Below are 19,211 nucleotides of genomic sequence, written 5' to 3'. Positions count from 1 at the left end.
CACCAAATCTTTCATTTTTGTTAAAATAAAAAAAAAATTTATTTATCATTTTTAACATCCATTTCTTTTGACTTTTTGCGTAGACTTGTATTGTTGACAAGCAACACAAGTGAAAAGGTACGCCTAGCTTTCTCATTTTGGTTTCCCATGAACCCTATAAAGAAAGAAGCCTTTCCCTCAATTACCGCATATGTCGAGTGCTTGTTTTGTTTTAGTTATCGTGATTGAGGTTAAGATTGTGGTTGAATATAACATAATTATATTTAAAATTTAATTATAAAAGCTTATATTTTTTGTATTTTTTAATTTTTTTATAAGTTTCACATATAAAACTCAACTTTCACTTTTAAAACTTTACGAGGTTGAATATACTTTTATAATTTGACCCAATTTTCTAATTTCAAAGCATAAAAAAAAAGAGTGAAAACAATGATGCCAGTTGAAGGTGTGTGTCTCATTTTATATATATATATTAAAATTCTGTATTTTTGTGGGTTGGTGGGGATAAAATGCTAGGGAGTGAGTGTATTCTTGTTTTGTGACTCGTTATTAATTTTTAAGTTGGTTTTTTGTAATATTTATAAATTTATCTTATCAATATATTTATGATATATTGAGAATATTATCATTGAAGTTTTGATGTGTTTTTAATATATATATATATATATATATATATATATATATCTCTTGTCTTTTTATGTGATGTTTCTTTTTATATAGTTATTATATCTTTTATTCATTTCATAGTCATTGACTCTTTATAAAACATGTATATACTCATATTTTTCTCCAAAGTTAATAATTTTTTAGCTAAATAAATGGAATGTTATTTTTTTATTCGATAAATTCCTTCTCTAATAGATCAAATTAATATGATATGAATCTTGTTTATATATATATATATAATGGTTTAGTACAAATGACAATAAAATTCAAAAAATAAAAGAAAAGAACTTTGCATGTCTTGCTTTGTATTATAACTGAACATATATTTGGAAAAAAAAAAAAAGCAATGTTGACGGACATGATAATTAAAAAAAGATATTTGAAAAATTAATTCAGGAATTAAAAATTGTTCTTTTAATTTTTTCACGTGACAACTTTATATATATGTAGAACTTTGGGGGTAAATTTTGGTTTTGAAAAGTACCCGAATGAAACATCAATGATCAAACATTTACACCTAAAATTTAGCTAATCACAAATCTCTCCCTAACTTTTAACCGAATCTCAAATCAGTCTTTTGAAAGTTTAAAATCATTCAATTCTATCATCTAGGCAATTGGTATTTCAACCCGGTCCTCCTTCCTGTTTTGTCCATGGAATGTGAGCTTAATTTTTATTTTTTATTTTTTTTAATAGCATGAAAAGGCACTAGACACGCATGGTCTCCATATAAGGCCACCAGTAAGGTGCATGCATGGACAAATAAAATCAAGAAGAAAAATGGAATTCAATCTCTTCATTGATATGCTACCTCCTAAAAAAATATAGATTATTCTAATTATCAAAGAACACATTACTTGGATTATATTGATGATATATAGTTTTATCATATACGAATCAAAATTAAAATAGTCCCCAAGAAGTGTAGCGTGATGATAAAGATCTGCATAGCAGATCTCGAGTTCGAGTGAGGGCGTGCACCTCTTGTAAGAGTCCGGGACAGCCGGGGTTTTACTCGCTCACATGGATCCACAAAATACATTTAAAACAATATTCACATTATACTAACGAGATAATCCCACCATAGTCATATATATCAAAATTAAAAGTTAGGATACTTTTACGAATAAAACTATACACTATACACGATGCTGATTAATTAACTAAACATTTTATTGGAAAAATGAAATTAAGCTAGGAGGAGCGAGGAGAGTGACCCCATAGTTTGACCTAAAAAAAGATTTTATCCCATCACTTTCACAACTTGCTGCTATATTATTATTTACTATAATGGGAGGAGGAAATCTAAAGATGGTTGGCATTTATTCTATTTTATGCATAGGTAGGAAGGAAAAACGGGGAGAAGGTTAGAAAGTGGACAAAGGCAGGCTAGCTCCACAATTACGGCAAAATTTAATACCACGCAATGAACTAAAAAAAAAAAAACATATAATACTTACTAGGTGTTAGGTTCGAATCTCCGTCCATTTTTTTTCATTAATTAATTAACTAGTTGACAGCATAATAAGTATATATTTTGTAATTTTTTACCATGACAATATATATTTATTTGATATCTATAGATTGAAAACTTTAATGTATATTATTTTAATGATGAGATAGCATATATTATATTAACTAATATACTAAACCGTGTGGGGGATTTATTGTTCCCCAACACACAAAACACCGTGGATTACAACAGTAATCCACAATGATTCTTCTCCCTCTTTTTTTTTTATAGCTTTTCCCTTCTTTTTTTTTGTTTTTTTTTCAACTTTCTTATTTTTTCTTTTTTTTCATTTATTTTTTTTCAAAATTATTTTTGTTGATTTTACCTTTTAAAATTTTTGATTTGTAATTTTTTTCTTTAAAATACTATGGATTGCTATAATGTTTTTCCACTTAGTTTTTCTATTTTATTTCTTTATTTTTTAAAATTATATTTGTTGATTTTTTTTAATATTGAGCTGATTAAGAATTTAGCTTTATAATTTTTTTCTTCAAAACACTGTGAATTGTTGCAGTGTTTTTCCATGTGATTTTTTTATGGTTTTTTTCAAAATTATCTTTGTTGATTTTTTTAAAATATTGAGTTGGTTAAGAATTATAATTACAATAAAACTAAATCATTGAGGAAAGCATTGTAATTTTTCTCACAAAACACTGTGGATTGCTACAATATTTCTCTAAATAGTTTTTTATTTTATTTTATTTGGAAAAAGCGTTATAGTTTTCCTCGCAAAACATTGTCAATTGCTGCAACGTTTTTTCTCATGGGTTTTTTTCCTTCCCAAATTATCTTTGTTGGTTTTTTTTTAATATTAAGTTGGTAGAGAATTTAGCTTTGTAATTTTTTTTTCTTTTTATTAACTGAAAAGCTAAATCATGTGGTGAAAGTACTGTATTTTTTCTCACAAAACACTGTAAATTACTACAAATCATTTTGTTCAGTCTCTAAGTTTTGGATCACCAACACAATTTTTTTTTTCGTCATGAAATATTTGCTCCATCATACCTTTAATTTCTATTACTTATCTAGTGCTGGTTCATAATTATGAAATACATTTATTTTATAAGTCTGCGGCAGCGCGCGAGCATGTGATCTCGTGCATTCTAGAAGATGATACGGTAAAGAGGCACGATGATTAGGAAAATAACAGTTTCAGAAGAAAATCCCTTATTTTTTAAAAAAACTTTTTTGATAAAATATAAAAAGTAAAAAAATACCTTACTTTTAACAGCTTTTAGTTAATCTTTTAATGATTGTTTATATTTTATTTAAAAAAAATTAAAACAACATCTATAGTAACTTAGATTATCAACTCATTCCTTACCCATCCCTGAATTACTTCATTGATCCGGCTGAGTAATATAAACCTGTTTGTTTTTTTATTTTAAATTTAAAAATATAATAGAATAGTGTCGTGTAGGACGCACAACTGTGCATTCACACATGGGCAGCTCCGCGAGAATAATAGTAAAACAAAAGGGAAGTCGCTTTCTTTTGTTTTGTGTTTTTTATTTGTTACTTTGGGGCATGACAGCCCACAATATGGCTAATTGGGTCCTTGTAAACTCAGTGGGTGGCACTCACAATGGGATGTCAATTGGGTGTGAGAAGAAGCATCCAACGAGAGGAAAAGAGAAAATGGTGTTTTCTGTTTTGACTTGTTCATATCCACTCCTTTTGTTCTTGTCTTTGATGATGAATTTGAACTAGCCATCTGCCTCATCATTCGTGTTCTCTACTTTCTCTTGCTTAATTTGCTTGCTAGCCCTTGTATTTTTTCCTTTAAATGTATTTTTATCATCATATATTATACGTCAATAATTTAATTTGAACCTAATTTGAACCTGAACCCGATAAACACTGATTCGAATCAATTCAATTTTATATGTTTTTTTTTGGATAAAATTATATAATTCATAGATATTCATTGAGATCTATGCTTTTTTTTCAATAAACACTTCATCACATTTAAGTTTTTAAACCGGAAGTAGCATATTTCAAGGTATATTTTCAAAACAAACAGCTAAAAATAATTGGTGGAGATTAAATAGCATGAAAAATCATATTAATAGATGGAATTGTAGTGTAGGGAGTGCATTGAGAAAATTAAATAACAAGAGACCACATTGACAATATAGAATCTACATAAACTAAAAATTATAGTTAACATTAACCCTCCTTTAATCAATGAAACGTGAAAATCAAATATTATTGTCGCTATTTTTTAAAATATTTTTTATTTAAAATAATAATATTATTTTATTTTATTTTTAACATATCAAAATAATTTAAATATATATATATATATATAGATATATAAAACATTCAAATAATTTCTAAAATATTTTTTAAAGTGCGAAAAACAAACTCACTTCTTCCAAAAAAATTTCCTGCCTCGATTAAAGAGTTATTGGGCGTGCATAAAGGTTCCAGGGAAAAATGATGTTTCCTCCTTCAATGATTTTCATGATACCTGTCGGTTGACGTGGTGATTGATCATGTCAGTCTATTTTCATTGTGGGTTTTTTTAAAATTACAGTAGCAGTAATAATTTAAAGTATTTTTATTTAAAAATATATTAAAATAAAATTTTTTAATTTTTAAAAATAATTTTTAATATCAACCCATTAAAACAATTAAAAATTATTAAAAAAATTTATTTTAAACCAAAACAAATTAAAACAATTTTAAAATATAATTTACACCACATTTTTAAACAAATCCATACATTACCGACGCTTTCAAGAGGGATTCTCGTTTTGGGCTCATGGGAGCTTTCTTGGGAGATAGATATTAAATCATTCATTATAATGACTTAAAATTTTGAATTAAAATGATTTTTTTAATATTATGAGTTTAGACAATTAAATAGTTATGAATTCAGTTTTATTATTTAATTAAATTATAAAAATATCTTACTTTATAAATTATATTAAAAAATAATATAAAATTATTATTAGTGATTCACCTAATAATTTAATCTATTTGTGTCACTATTAATACTAACTCGTACATGTCATGTTTTATATATAGTGTACTAGCTATTTGTTCCATATTTCACCGTAGGTAATAATTTATTTTAAAAAAATAAATTGGGTATGCAAGCTATTTTTATATGTTTTTATACGTTAAAAATTAAAAATATAAATTAAAAATTTTATGCAAGTATCTAATCAAATAAATCGATAATCATTTATATAAATAAAAAAACAAATCATTAATACTAACTAAAAGAGAAACTGAAAAAAAATAAGAGATAGATGTAGATGTAGATTAAAATATTTGAATTGTAAAATGAGATATTTTCTTGTTTATGTGTACTGAATTTATTTATTAAAATCAATATAAGATTATAGAAATGAAAACACATATAAAAATGATTGAATAAAAGAAAAGAAAAATATTATGCAAGGTTGAATATATTAGAAATATTATTTCAAAATAAATATTAATTTATAAAATAAAGCTCATATGTATAAAATAAAATAAAAATTCTTCAAGAATTAAATACAAATAAAATTATTTTTAAAAAATATTTATTCAAAAAGACCTGCAAAACTTGTTATCTATGTTTTGAGATCAGGATAAACCGATAGAAAAAAGATTGAAGATAACCACAAAATCAATATTTCTTAAAAAATAATAATACTATAGAATGATAAAATCATAAAAAAAATAAAAAAAAAAGATACCGAACTGCATTAACTTTTCAAACTCGTTACCCGTGTCATTAGATCAGAAGCATCACAAATAAAAAAACCAAGAAGTCCAATCCCCAACAAATCAAACGTCGAAGGATGAGACCGGGGGGAAAAATCAATCTCATAAAAAAATATAATTAAAAGAATGAGGGTGAAAATCAAAATAAAAAATAAATTAGAGGGCATAAAGAAAATTTAAAGAGGGTTAAATTAAAAGGAAAAATATTTAACAAAAGAAAAAGGAAATCAAAAGAATGAGAGCTAAATTGAAAAAAAAACAACATAAATTTTGATTGAAGAATAAAATTTTAAACCAATAAAAATTTAACAAAAGAGCCAGGGAAAAAAATCATAAATAAAAAAAAATAAGGATCGAATTGGAAAAATAATATATGACAAAATATAATTCAAGAACTAAATTGAAAACATAATATTTTTTATATATATAAAAGGGCCAACCAAGAAAATAAAAAATAAAAAATATAGGGATTGAAATTGAAAAAAAAAAGACAAGTGTCTGCTTTTTCTGGAAAAAAAAGAAAAGAAAAATGAAAAAAAAAGGATCATCAGCAAAAAACCACCAATCATTTGCCGCCACACTAGCAGAAAAAGAACACAATAATACTTCTAAAAACATGATGAAATGGTAGGTTTATTCAACGGATGACGTAGTATATACCAACAGTTTTTTCAACAAGTTAAAGCCTAATTTTAATGGTTTGAATTACTCTTCTATCATCTATGAATATTCAAATACATAAACAATGTCTCGGTCCAATATCTCAACTTAAATATAAGGATTCAGCTCCATGAGCACTTGAAAAAACGCATTCGATTAAAGAATACCTATCCCCCTTGAATAATAAGCAAGAACATGAGCAACGTGATTCAAATATTCTCGGCAACTTTTCAATGCCATTTCCTCTCATCAACATGAGTTTTAAATGAATAAACGATATGGGACAATCAGATGCAATTTGCTGCTATCGTCATGCTCTCCACTGTTGTGATTTCGGCAACAATGGCGATGAGGTCGTATAAACATGTGTAAAATGAAATTTACGTGCGAGAGAAAAAGGAGAAGAGAATGGCCGCCTAGCCATCTTGCCATGTCAATTTGTCAGACTCTCCTTTAGTCGTTCGTTCTTGGTTTCGTGTGGTTTTGTTTTGAAATGGCTGGCTTGACTAGATTGAAAGAAACAGTACTGGGCACAAAGCAAAGCGAATGCTCCAACAACGACAACTCTCCAAACAGAAGTTTGCCCATCAAAATTAACAGACCTTAATTTTCACTAGTGTTTTTTTTTGGAATTTATTACATTATTTTTTTAAAAAAAATAATATAAGTCATAAAATATTTTAAAAAATCGATATAATTTAGTGAGTAGCAGATGATACATACTACTCTCTTAAATTGCTAAATCACTTGACATAAATTTGCTGAATTTTGCTATTTTTTCGGACTGTGATTTTTTTTTTCCTATGTTAATATCCAAAAAAAAAACTCTTTAATTTTTTTCCACGAGACAATAATGGACCTGTACGCATGGGGGTGTCCGATCGACTAGAATGAAGCCCTTCAAATCTGAATGCAATGCAACACACCAAGGGCTCAAAGCGATCAGATATCTTCGCCTAGCAAGAGTGATGAAGATCAAGCCAACAAGCTAATGGACTCAAGTCGCCAGTGGACAGGAGCTCTCCCGGCAAATAAACTTCAAGTCAACACACATTCATGAACATACACATGCATTCATAGAGAGAGGGTCGAATTCCATCTCGTTTGCTGAAATCTAAGCATGTGGATTACAATTGTTGCATAGTATGTGCACAAAATTAGTTTACAACAGCAATAGCCTGATGCTGCCAGATTGCTTTGAATTGTTTTCTATAATTCACTACTAAGAGCAACCTTTTCAAAGTGAAGATTGAAAAGTGTTTTTTTCTTAAAAATATATTTTTTTTTATTTTTAAAAATTTATTTTTAATATCAACATATTAAAATATTATAAAAAACACCCAAAAAAATTATTAATTTGAAAAAAAAAATCAAAATTTTTTTCAGAAACGCTTTTAAAATAATAATAAAAAAAAACAGATTCTAAATCTCGTCTATGGTACTCCACTTGTGACTCCACTTGTGACGGAAGCCTTTGATTGACAGCAAACCGGGAATCAACTCCACCCAATATTTTGGTACAGTAATGCAGAAGAAACTCAAAGTTAACCATCCACGACATGCTTCTCCTGAATGTCATGAACGACAGAATCATCTGTGTGATCAAGAGTGGAAGCTGATTTATGCAAGGAATCTGTTGCAGGGGAGTCGTCTTCGTCTGCAGCAGAGTCAGATTCTGAGCTAGCATCCATGTCCTTTTCAGGACAATCAAGCTGAACACATTCAGGAACTTCACTATTGTAATTCTCCAAATCATGGATCCTATTGGGATGTGCCAAATCTTCTTTCTTTACAATATTCAACACAAACCCGTTATGGATTCTTTCAGGCTGCAAAAAATCTCCTTCAGTGACTGTAATGCTAGAACCACCAGTAGAATTTCTATTGCTAAAATCTCTCTGATCAAACTCACTTTCTGAATTTCTATCTGGGGTTGTCACTCTTGAGATCTGATTATATGGATCCCTGCCTCCCATCTGAGCCCCAGGCGAGTTAGGATGAGCCATGAAGCCTTTCCTTAGCTCAGAATCTACATCCAGACTTTGGACAAAGTCAATGAACTTATTTGCAGAAGTAGTCCTCATCAAAGGCCCGCCAGATCTTGTCCAAGAATTCAAATCTACACTTTCAGATTCACTATCACTTCCATCATGATGTAGGTTGCGTTGAGTTCTCAAATTCCTACCAGTAGAAGTTCCTCCAGCCACACCAACTCCTTGATGGAATGTTGAAGCAACATCAGCAAGGAAGTCTTCTTCAAGTGAGCCTGTTGAGTTCTCTCTTGCGATGCAATTCCAAGAAGGAATTCTTTTTGAAGCACTAAATCTCAATGTGCTCGCAGAGCTTGCTTGGCCATGAGAAGCAGCAGCAGCTCTCTCAGCACTCCTTTTGAGTCTACGCATGTGGTTCAGAACAGAAACACACTCATCAAGAGCAAGCTCAATACCACAATTAGCTTTTATGGCAGAAAGCTTCTCCCATGTACACCTTCTGCCTTGGTTTGATGCCTTTTGAAGCTCCAAGTGATTTGGGTTTTGAATAATTTTTGAGTACTGCATCATAAACAAGAATTGAATTCAAACAGCCAGCAAGTCACACCATGGGAAAGATTGTCTTTTAATTCACTATGCATAATTCTGTTTTCTTTTTTTGACAATGGACCACAGAAATATGTAATTAATTCACATGCCATACAACGCACGGAAATATGATCAGAAGATATGGGTTTTAAATCATATATGGACAGATTGATGAGCTTTTGATTTCACCATTCCTACACTAATTAAGAAACGTATATATACACCTTACAATTCTAGGTTCCATGTTAATTGATATCATGGTTTCAACTGCCACCTTACTGAGGTGTAAAATTTTCATTTGACATGTACCTGAGCGAGTGTGGCAGGCATAACAACAGTAACATCACCTTCCCATTCTTGAGCAAAAAGCTTGGCAAGTCCACCTAATGGAAAACCAAGTTCCAATACCTGATTGCATCTGTGTTTTACCTCCATCTCAGCGAGATGAGCAAGCTACAAAGTTAAATGCCAAAATGGATTATTTTTGTTTCATCAGAACTGTAAAAGATAAAGGCTGAAAAATATGAAAAAGAAGCACTCAACTTCAAGAAAGGACCAAGAAACAAGAATTATAACTGGGAACAAGCATTATAACTGAAATATCTCTATGCAAGTACACCTTCTGTTTGTAAAGGCTACCAGCTTAGACGATCACTACCCCAGATATTGCGTTTTGAGTGATATTCAAAACCTACATCTAGAACTATTAATCTACACCAACAAAGAAAACATTTTGTTAAGGAAAAAAGTCAAATCCCCAATCCTTTTGCATTCCCTAACATCAACTCAACCAACCATCAATTGAATCGCTAGAATCACTAGTTAGAATCACTAGTTATGAGATCCTAAACCACTGCAAAGCAAACATGACCATTAGTCAAGTCTGTTGTATGGAGTTTATATGAAGAGTTCACATGTCATGAGTGATTTACAAAGAATTTTCAGCCTCTAACTGGAATAGCTATACATTAAAAAAGAAGATGACTAATGGTGAAAAGGACCAAAACGATGAACTGGAGAGTCAAAATCCGTGAGGCATTGATCCAAATAGTTTAAATAGACAGAAATTTTTTGACTCACACTCCATCCAGGCACCGGAATAAAAACCAAGCATTTCCAAAGTAAATTAACAACCACGCTGGTAAAGTTCAATGACAAAAAAGAAAAGCAAGCATCTTGAGAAGACTTTTGATGTTCAATGACAAATATAATAACAAATACACACCAAGAGCAAATGAGACAGAAGAAAAGGTAAGTTTAAAGCAATGTGCGCATTACCTTGGCAGCAAAGCTACCCCCATATGCCCTGACTATATCCTTCAGTCTCAACAATGGAGCAATGTGAGGATTCGCCTGACTTACAATAAAATGATTGACATTGAATAGTTCCTTCAATTGTATCATTGGTAAATCAATCTCCAGGCTACCATCCCTCCACCTACGCATAGGTGCATCAGATCCTTCCTCGGGATCCAGATTAAAGGGTGGGTGATAAGGCACAAGTTCCCCACTTCTGTCCTTTGCCATTAGTTCCTGGGCTTCAAAAAGGCCAGGAAAAGCACAAGAAGCAGTGACTGCACTCCATATAACAACATGAGGGGAAGTAAGGTAATTAAGGCATCTAGGGGGCTCATGCTTCCTAGGTGAGCAAACTGTGATCCCAAGAATTCGACCAGTCATGTCATAAGCTTCTTGAAATGTAAGATTACTTGTGAGATGCCTTAACATCCATTGCAACTGCCGGATTTCGTGAACAGCTCCTTGTCTCATGACCCTCTTCACAACTGTGAAAATTCCACCCAATTGGTCAAAAAACTGAAACGAGTGCCAGGAATCCTCAAAAAAACTTTGCAGCTCTGGCCACGATCTGGTGGCAACAACTGAACACATAATTGACCCCACACTAGAACCAGCAATTATTCGGGGCATAAGCTTGTGCTCCACCAGTGTTTTAACCACACCCACATGAAACGCTCCAAGTGAAGCACCTCCACTCAGAAGCAAAGCTGTTCTCCCAAAAGCATGTCTTGTTTCATGCATGAAAGCAAGCTTTTCTTCCAATGAAAGCTCCTCTGAATCGGAGTCACAAACCATTCTTAACTGAGTTGAGACCTCGTCAATATATTCCTTTATGAGCTTGGGCACTTGAAGCCTACCCTTGTGAAGCTCAGGATTACACATGTTACCGAGATTTCTTACAAGATCAGCTCTCATAAAAAAGATTATATCTCTAAGACATCCCTCTTGGCGACGGTGGTGGAGCTCTTGAAGCTTGTTCCTGACTAGTTCTTCATCATAGAGATCACATTCGTGCATCTTTGGGGTCTCTTTATCAAGCATTTTAGCAGCATGAAACCACTCCTCGTATGTCAACGCAGTTCTCATCGTATTCCTCCAAAATTTCCTCCTATATGCTGTTTCGGCCCTCAATTTAACATTCGCATATCTTTTCAATAAAAATGCAATTATCGTCATCATGGCCAATATCCCTTGTGGATTCCTTGGATGAAACCATGATAACATAGGCGCCACAAATTCACCAAATCTATAAATGTAATTCAACAACACATGAAAGATTTTTTGCCTCAAATGTGAGATTGATTTACAGAACAGAACTCTGAAAGCAATTGTCCTACCAATGATCGATGAAGGTCCGATTTTGAAAGGGTCAACACTGGCCTCATTGCTTATATCCATATCTTAGCTAAAACCAAAACAAGAAAGTGGTCTGCAATTGGAAGCGGGGCCTTCTTTTGTCAAAGCTCAAATCTAACAACAGAATTAGCTTTGTACGAAACAATTATGAAACAGCTACAACAGATGGTCACTAAGGAATCAAATTTCACAATTGTGAAAGGATTGTATGTCAAGACTTTGATTCTAATGAGAATGAGACGGACAATAAAACAATTGAATCTGTCTCTCCCCGGATAGGATGGCAATATATAGAGAGACAATGAAGTAAATAGAATAAAGATATGCAATCCTAATGCAAAGGGACTAGCTATCACAAAATAAGAAGATATTGACAAGTAACAAAAATCCAACCCTTTTGATCCTGTACTGTGTCAACAAGAAAAACAGAATCTTATAAATCCAGATTGCCAGAAGCCAACCTTGCCATATGGCTTTTCAATAACCAAACCCTAAAACCCCTAAAAAAACTACATCCATCTCAAAAACCAAAATACAAAACTAACAAAAGGGTCTCAATATCACCACCCAATAAATAGCAATATCCACTTGAAAAACAAAATCAAACCCAAGAAACCAAGAAACCAAATTCAAGAAAGAAACCCAACTCGAGAAAGTGGAGAATGTACAGACTTGAGACAAACAGGGAATGAAAGATTGAGACTTTGTTTTCGTTCGGGAAGGAAAGAGAGAAGGGTGAGATGAATACAATAAATACAGGATCGGAGTCTTGGGGAATGTTAGAAGAAGATAAGGATATCCATATGGTTACGTAAAGATTGAGCAAGGAGGGGGTGATGGCTCTGACATTGACTTGTGCAATCGAAGGCGGATAAGGGAAAGAAAACTATACTGAATGATGACTCGACTGGAAGAAAAGAAGCATTTGTTTTAACCATCGGATAATTGGAGTTGAGTATTTAAAATGTGATTCGGAGTAGAATGGTAATTTTTATTTTAAAATATATTAAAATAATATTTTTTTATTTTAAAAAATTATTTTTAATATTAATATATCAAAATAATATGAAAATATCAAAAAAATATTAATTTAAAATAAAAAAAAATTAATTTTTTTAAAATTAATTTAAAATATAATACCAAACACATTAAAAGTATGCTAGAAAAGATTTGGTTACAATAACGGAAGCTGTTTAAAATATTTTTAATTTAAAAATATATTAAAATTATTTTTTTTAGATTTTTTTAATATTAAAATTATTAAAAAATATTAAAAAAATATCAATTTAATAATTTTTTAAAATACAAACACATAAAAACGGAAGTAAAATCACTCTCGGAAAACAACGGGTGGTTTAGACGAAACAATTTCTTATACTTCTTCTTTTCTTTCTATTATTAGTTGACAGTTGTTTGTTGCTTTGGATGCCTTAAAAAAGTAAAAGAAATATTTCTTGTCTAGTTCTATTTACTGCCACAAGGATAGTCTATTTTTTTATTGTTTAAAAAATAATTTTAAAATATTTTAAATGTATTTTATTTTATAAAAGAAATTGATTTTTCGCATTTATTATCATAAACTCAACTAGGTTAAGTATTTTTAAATAAATATGGAAAAAACAACAACAATACATGAATATTGTTTTAAGAAAAGGATCAGGATAACCTAGAAAAAAAAGTATTTTTTTCAAAATAGAACAACAATATAGCTTAATTTTTAACCCATCCATAAATACAAAAGGATAAAATGAAAAAAAAAAGATCTAAAAAGATCAATCTTAATCAATTAAAGTTAGCATAACAAACTTATAACCCCATTAATCAGGATTAAGCCACCCAAAGTTATCACGTCAAACCTACGATTCGGGTAATGATATTGAAATAACCCGATAAAAAATCAAGAAAATAAAAAAACCATTTAAAAAAAAAACAACGTAAATCCGAGTTAACTTTTCAAACCTGTGACCCTCCTGAAGTTCAATTCTCAATCAATTAAATGTTAAGGGATGAAATTAAAAAAAAATGGTTCCAATTATACAAGAAGATTTAAAACAAAAAAGAATGAGGATCAAAATTGACATAAAAATATAAACAAATTAAAAAGAAAAATCAACTTAACAAAAAGACAAATAAAATAACAATAAAAAAAATGATGACCAAGTTAAAAACAATAACATATTAAAAAATAAGATTGAATGATTAAATTGAAAATAAATTAAAATTTTACAAAAAAAACAAGAGTAAAAATTAGAAATCAAAATAAGAAATAACAAAGTGGTGAACCCTATAAATTAGAAGATATCTATGAAATTTTGCATGACTAGCAAGAAAATCGAGGGGAGGATACAGAAAATAGAAGGGAAAGAAAGCATCAAGATGTCAAAACATGTCATTGTTGATTACACACATCATCCAAAAAAAAGACATTGTAACAATTTTAATGACTCGGTGGAAAGGGGATTTTGGCCGTCAAGAAGAGTAACATATGTCGCCCAAAGAGTGTGGGCACCCTCCACATATTTTTATTTTTTTATTATATATAGTCAAATATCAAATTGTCCACCGGATAACCTGATAATAACAAAAAAAAATCAATATGAAAATACAAAAAAGCTTTTGGTTGCTAAATTTTAATTATTGTTTTTTTTCTTCTATAAACATTTTGGTCTTTTCATTGTGCCTTTATTTTATTAATGTTTTTTTTTATATTTAGTCAAATACCAAACATCCCATTATCTAATTTGATAATAATAAAAACACCATTGTGAAAATACATAAAAACCCCTGGATGTTAGTTTTAATTTTTTTTGCTTTCAAGAGCATTTTAGTTGTTTCAGTATACTTTTAAAATGAAAAATGACTTATTTGTTTATGATCAATTTAATAATAATTAATAAGTCTTGTGAAAAAACTTTAATGCACCTAATAGCCGATTCAATATATTTAGGTGTTAAGAAAAACGATGTCATTATACTAATCCAATGAATAGTGCAAATGAGTATATGCCTACGATGTTATTTAAGAAAAAAATAAATATAAAACACGCTTGCATTATAAAATTATAAATATTTTTTTAATTTTACCATCTTTCATTTTTTATCTTTTATATTTGGTTCATATTCTTTTTATTGCTATTTGTTTTGTTTGAGATTATTTTTTATATTTGTTTTACAATTTCATCATCCATGGGGTTTTTTATGTCAAATTTGATATTTATTCTTTTTATTGCTATTTTTTTTGTTTTTACAAGTTTTTTAAATTGATATTTTTTTATGATTTTATCCTTCAAAATTAAATTGGTTAGGAATTAAGCTTCTTGATTCAACTCGAGTCTAGGATTTCAGAAGCTGCGAGTGTTAGAAATTTGACCAAGTTGAGAATGTTTGCTTAGTTTTTATTCTTTTTTTTAAGCTAATATTTTTTTATCCTTTTTTATGTATTTGCTTTGTTTTTGTTTTTTGTCTTACTTCTACTATGCTAGTCTCGGATTCATGATCAAAGTCAACAGTTTCAAAAGTTAACGCGAATTGATTTTAATTTTTGTAAAATATATTTATTTTAATTTCAGCATTCAATATTTAATATATTCAAAATTGATTTTTGTGTTTTTTTTCCTTTTTCTTTTCCTTTTAAATGGTTATTTTTTCTATATTTTTTGTATATAAAGTTATCTCAATATTATATCTATTATCATGATGTTTATAAGTTAATCTAATTTAAATGAGGTTTTTTTTTTATTTTGCCTTTCAGCATTAGTTTTTTTTATACTCTTGGATGCATTTAATTCGGTTTTTTTAACCTTTTTGTTATTATTTTATTTACTGTTGTTATAAATTTTTATTTACATTATTTAAATTATTAATTAATAATTTGGTAACTCGGGTCTCAGATTTTTTTCTATTTCCGGTTTTTTACATAAAAAAATAACCGGCTGCTCAGGCCACAATTCTACTAAATGTCTAAAAGATTGCAGAAGAGTGAAAAAAAAAAAGAGAGAAAGAAAAATAAAATAAAAAAAACCCCGAAAAGGAGTCCACACGAAGCTGGGACGTTAAAATGAATTGTTGGAGATTATATTTTTAATACATTCGTGTTTAACAACTACTAAAAAGGACTTTTTTTCTCAATAGAGAATTAGGGTTTTTTTTTTAATAGAGAATTATTTGCAATGTATGGAGGACATGATTTTAAAAATATATCAAGAGTATTTTTAGCTTATTGAAAATAATATTGACGTATGATATTGTCAGGTCAACAATGGAAAATTATTTCAATAACATGTTAAATAAATATTTAATGACGTGCAATTGGATTTATTTAATAACAAAGAAAGGAAGTTATCGAAAGATTAAATGGATAGAAAATTATTTTCAAGGCATATATTTCCTCAAAATAAAAATTTAATATATAGAACACATAAATAGAGTCGAATAGATACCATGGGCCGTGTTTTCTTACTGGGCTTGGTGATGTTTTGGGTTGGGAACCACTGTTTTGCAATCATGGAATTCTTTTTTGGGCTGGATTCTAGTTTATCCATTTTTAGGGTTCTTAAATCTATTGGACCGCGGTGTTTTTAGTGAATGTCTAGAAGTAATTTTTATTTTTAGATGCGAATTTGTTTCCCTTCGGAAAAAAAATTGATGTTTTTATAATGTTTTTGATAGTTTTGGTGTGCATATATCAAAATTAAATAAAAAAATCTAAAAAAAATTATCTTAATAATTTTCAAGCAAAAAATAATTTTAAAAAATATCATATATCATAATACTAAACACATTAATTAGTTGCAATTCCAATCATGTTTTTCCGATCACAGGCATGAATTGGTCTTATAGTTGTTAGACTTGGCTTGTTATTGATTTTAAAAAGAGCAATAGTTATTGGATTAACTCGTAGACTATTAGATCAACTCATGTCTATTATTTTTGTTTAAAATCACATTGTTTTATTTTGAAAAGAAATCCTTAATGCCAACCTGATAAAGTTTGATCGAGTCAATCGAGTTATGAGTCTACCTCATCAGGCTGGTGTCAAAATCAGTTTAGCTCGAAACTCGGTTTGAATTAGATTCTAAATCATAGATCTTGTGAGTCTACCTAGTAGATTAGGTGCAATTTAACAAAATAATGATGATTTATTCGATTCTCTTATAAAAAACTTGAATTAATCCCCATGGAGTTTAAAATTATACTTTGACAAGGGGAAGTATTTTTAACTTCACTGAAGTTTATTATATTGGAGTCCTCCATACTTGGTGGCTATACAAAGCACAAACATGACGCCATTGTGGATTGCTTGTTGACTTGTAGAAGAAACACAAACTTCTTGTCTATTGCAAGTTACTCCCATGTGAATTTCACAAGCATTGCTTGGATTAATTAAATAGCATATCCCACGAAAGCAACATGTGAATTTCACAAGCATTGCCTGGATTAATTAAATAGCATATCCCATGAAATAATTTATATATATTTTTTTACCGACTTCACATATAATTACATCTTAAGCTTTGATTCTTTCAATATAAACTAACCTGTTTTTATTTATTTATTTATTTATAAAGACTGCTTTGTATTTATTTTATATTAAAAAATATATTTATATTAAAATTCATATAAATTCCATCGGCTTGAAATTGCAATATTTAAATTGGCATATAGAAGAAGAAAGGAAACCATATCTTTGCATCTCCTATATTCATAGTTTCATACACAAAAAGGAAACCACTTACGACTTTGGCAGTATCGAGAAACATGGTTGCAACTGTATTTTTTAAATTTTTTTATTATTTTTGTTTAATTTTTTTAATATATTAATATTAAAAATAATTTTTAAAAATAAAAAAAATATTATTTTAATATATTTCTAAACTTAAAATATTTTAAATTATAACCGTTGTTATAATCCTAAACACCCCTTAATCAACCATTTTATTCACATTCACTGGCATCTAACTAATCTAGAGCAAGTGTGTATCTGGAAAAATATTACTACAAGGCTAGTCCAACACCTCCAATCACACCGTCCGGCGTCCGATCCCCGGCAATTGCGGTTGAACTCATGACTGGTCCCATGTTCAGCAACTTCAGAGTGGGCCCGCTCAGGAAAATCCTACGCGGTTTCATCTTCCATGCCCCCCCCCCCCTCTTGCACTCCTTTGGGCTTACAATAGTCAACACTCGAGAATCCTCAACCACATCTTGTCGCCAGCTAAATTCTCTACCGACCACCCAATCAATTTTTTTAATTTATTTATGTAAACACATTTTAAAAAAAAGTTGGATGTAATGTTAATTAAGTAATGAACGTTTTTTGTTTTCACAGTAATAATATTTCTTAACCAAATTTTATGAAAGAAATCGAATCGAAATTGATGTGTTTATGAGATATTTATTTCCTAAATCTTTATTTCGGAATCAAATCCAATAGGAAAGCAAGCAAACTTATTTTATTATGTGATGTAATTTATTTTTTTATGTGAAGCAAATATCTTTTCAATCTTTCTGGGAAACACGTTTGTTTCCTCCGTAACTTTATGGACTTTTTGTTTTTATCATTTCACAAACATTTTAAAAGAAATTTAATTTTTTTATATTTTTTATTTGTTTTAAATTAATATTTATTCGAGTGTTTTTAAAATTATTTTGATGTACTGATATTCAAAATAATTTTTATAAAAAATATATATTATTTTAATGTATTTCTAAAAAAAAACACCTTGAAAAACATCCACTAGTAAACATCTTTTCAGTGCCGGGTATCAGTTTACCGCGGCTTTTATTTTTAAAAGTATTTAAAAGGATATTGTCAAAAATATTTAAAAAGTTATTATAACACATCTTTAATTAAAAAAATATAATTCATATAATATTTAGCCTGCATATTTTTGGAGTTTCTATTTTTCTCTTACATGAAAAATAAAAAATAAAAGTCTTCCCTCATTTTTCCCGTCCCATTTTTTTAATTTCTTCGACTGTATCTATCCTACCGTGTGTGTGTATCTATACACACACACACACACACACACCATCATCATCATCATCTTAAGAACATTCATAAAAGTTGAAAATAACAATATCTTTCACAAATATATGGATTTTTTTTTTGCGTTGGAGTCCATTTGTTTTTATATTTTTTAAAAAAATTAAAGTTTTATGTGAAAATTTTCAAACAAAACACACTTTAAAAGTATTATGAATCTACCTCATTAATTTTCTAGCTTAACAACCAATCTAGACATAGAATTAAAAAAATATATAGTTTATCAAATTATCGGATTAACTTCCAGGTCATCATTTTAATTTAAATTAATCATTTTTATTAAAACAATATCATCTGATTTTTTTAAAAAAATACCTTGAAATTGACCTAATTAAATCAACCGAGTTTTATTAGATTAATATCTTTTTTAATTT

The 19,211-nt window shown here is 29.4% G+C and overlaps 1 protein-coding gene across 1 annotated transcript; it reads right to left on the bottom strand.

The window, feature by feature from the left end:
- Positions 1–7,632: 7,632 nt before the first annotated feature.
- LOC133689382 (triacylglycerol lipase SDP1-like) lies at positions 7,633–12,694 on the bottom strand. Its single transcript, XM_062109225.1, has 3 exons — positions 10,417–12,694; positions 9,448–9,591; positions 7,633–9,111 (listed from the first exon to the last, which is right to left on the bottom strand). The coding sequence occupies exons 1-3, from the start codon at positions 11,833–11,835 to the stop codon at positions 8,104–8,106; spliced, it is 2,571 nt and encodes an 856-aa protein (XP_061965209.1). The 5' UTR covers positions 11,836–12,694; the 3' UTR covers positions 7,633–8,103.
- Positions 12,695–19,211: the final 6,517 nt, after the last annotated feature.

The sequence above is a fragment of the Populus nigra genome, chromosome 3, assembly GCF_951802175.1.
Source record: "Populus nigra chromosome 3, ddPopNigr1.1, whole genome shotgun sequence".
NCBI classification, from domain to species: domain Eukaryota; kingdom Viridiplantae; phylum Streptophyta; class Magnoliopsida; order Malpighiales; family Salicaceae; genus Populus; species Populus nigra.
The sequence above is the reverse complement of the archived record's forward strand: the minus strand, read 5'-3'. Positions and strand labels throughout refer to the sequence as shown.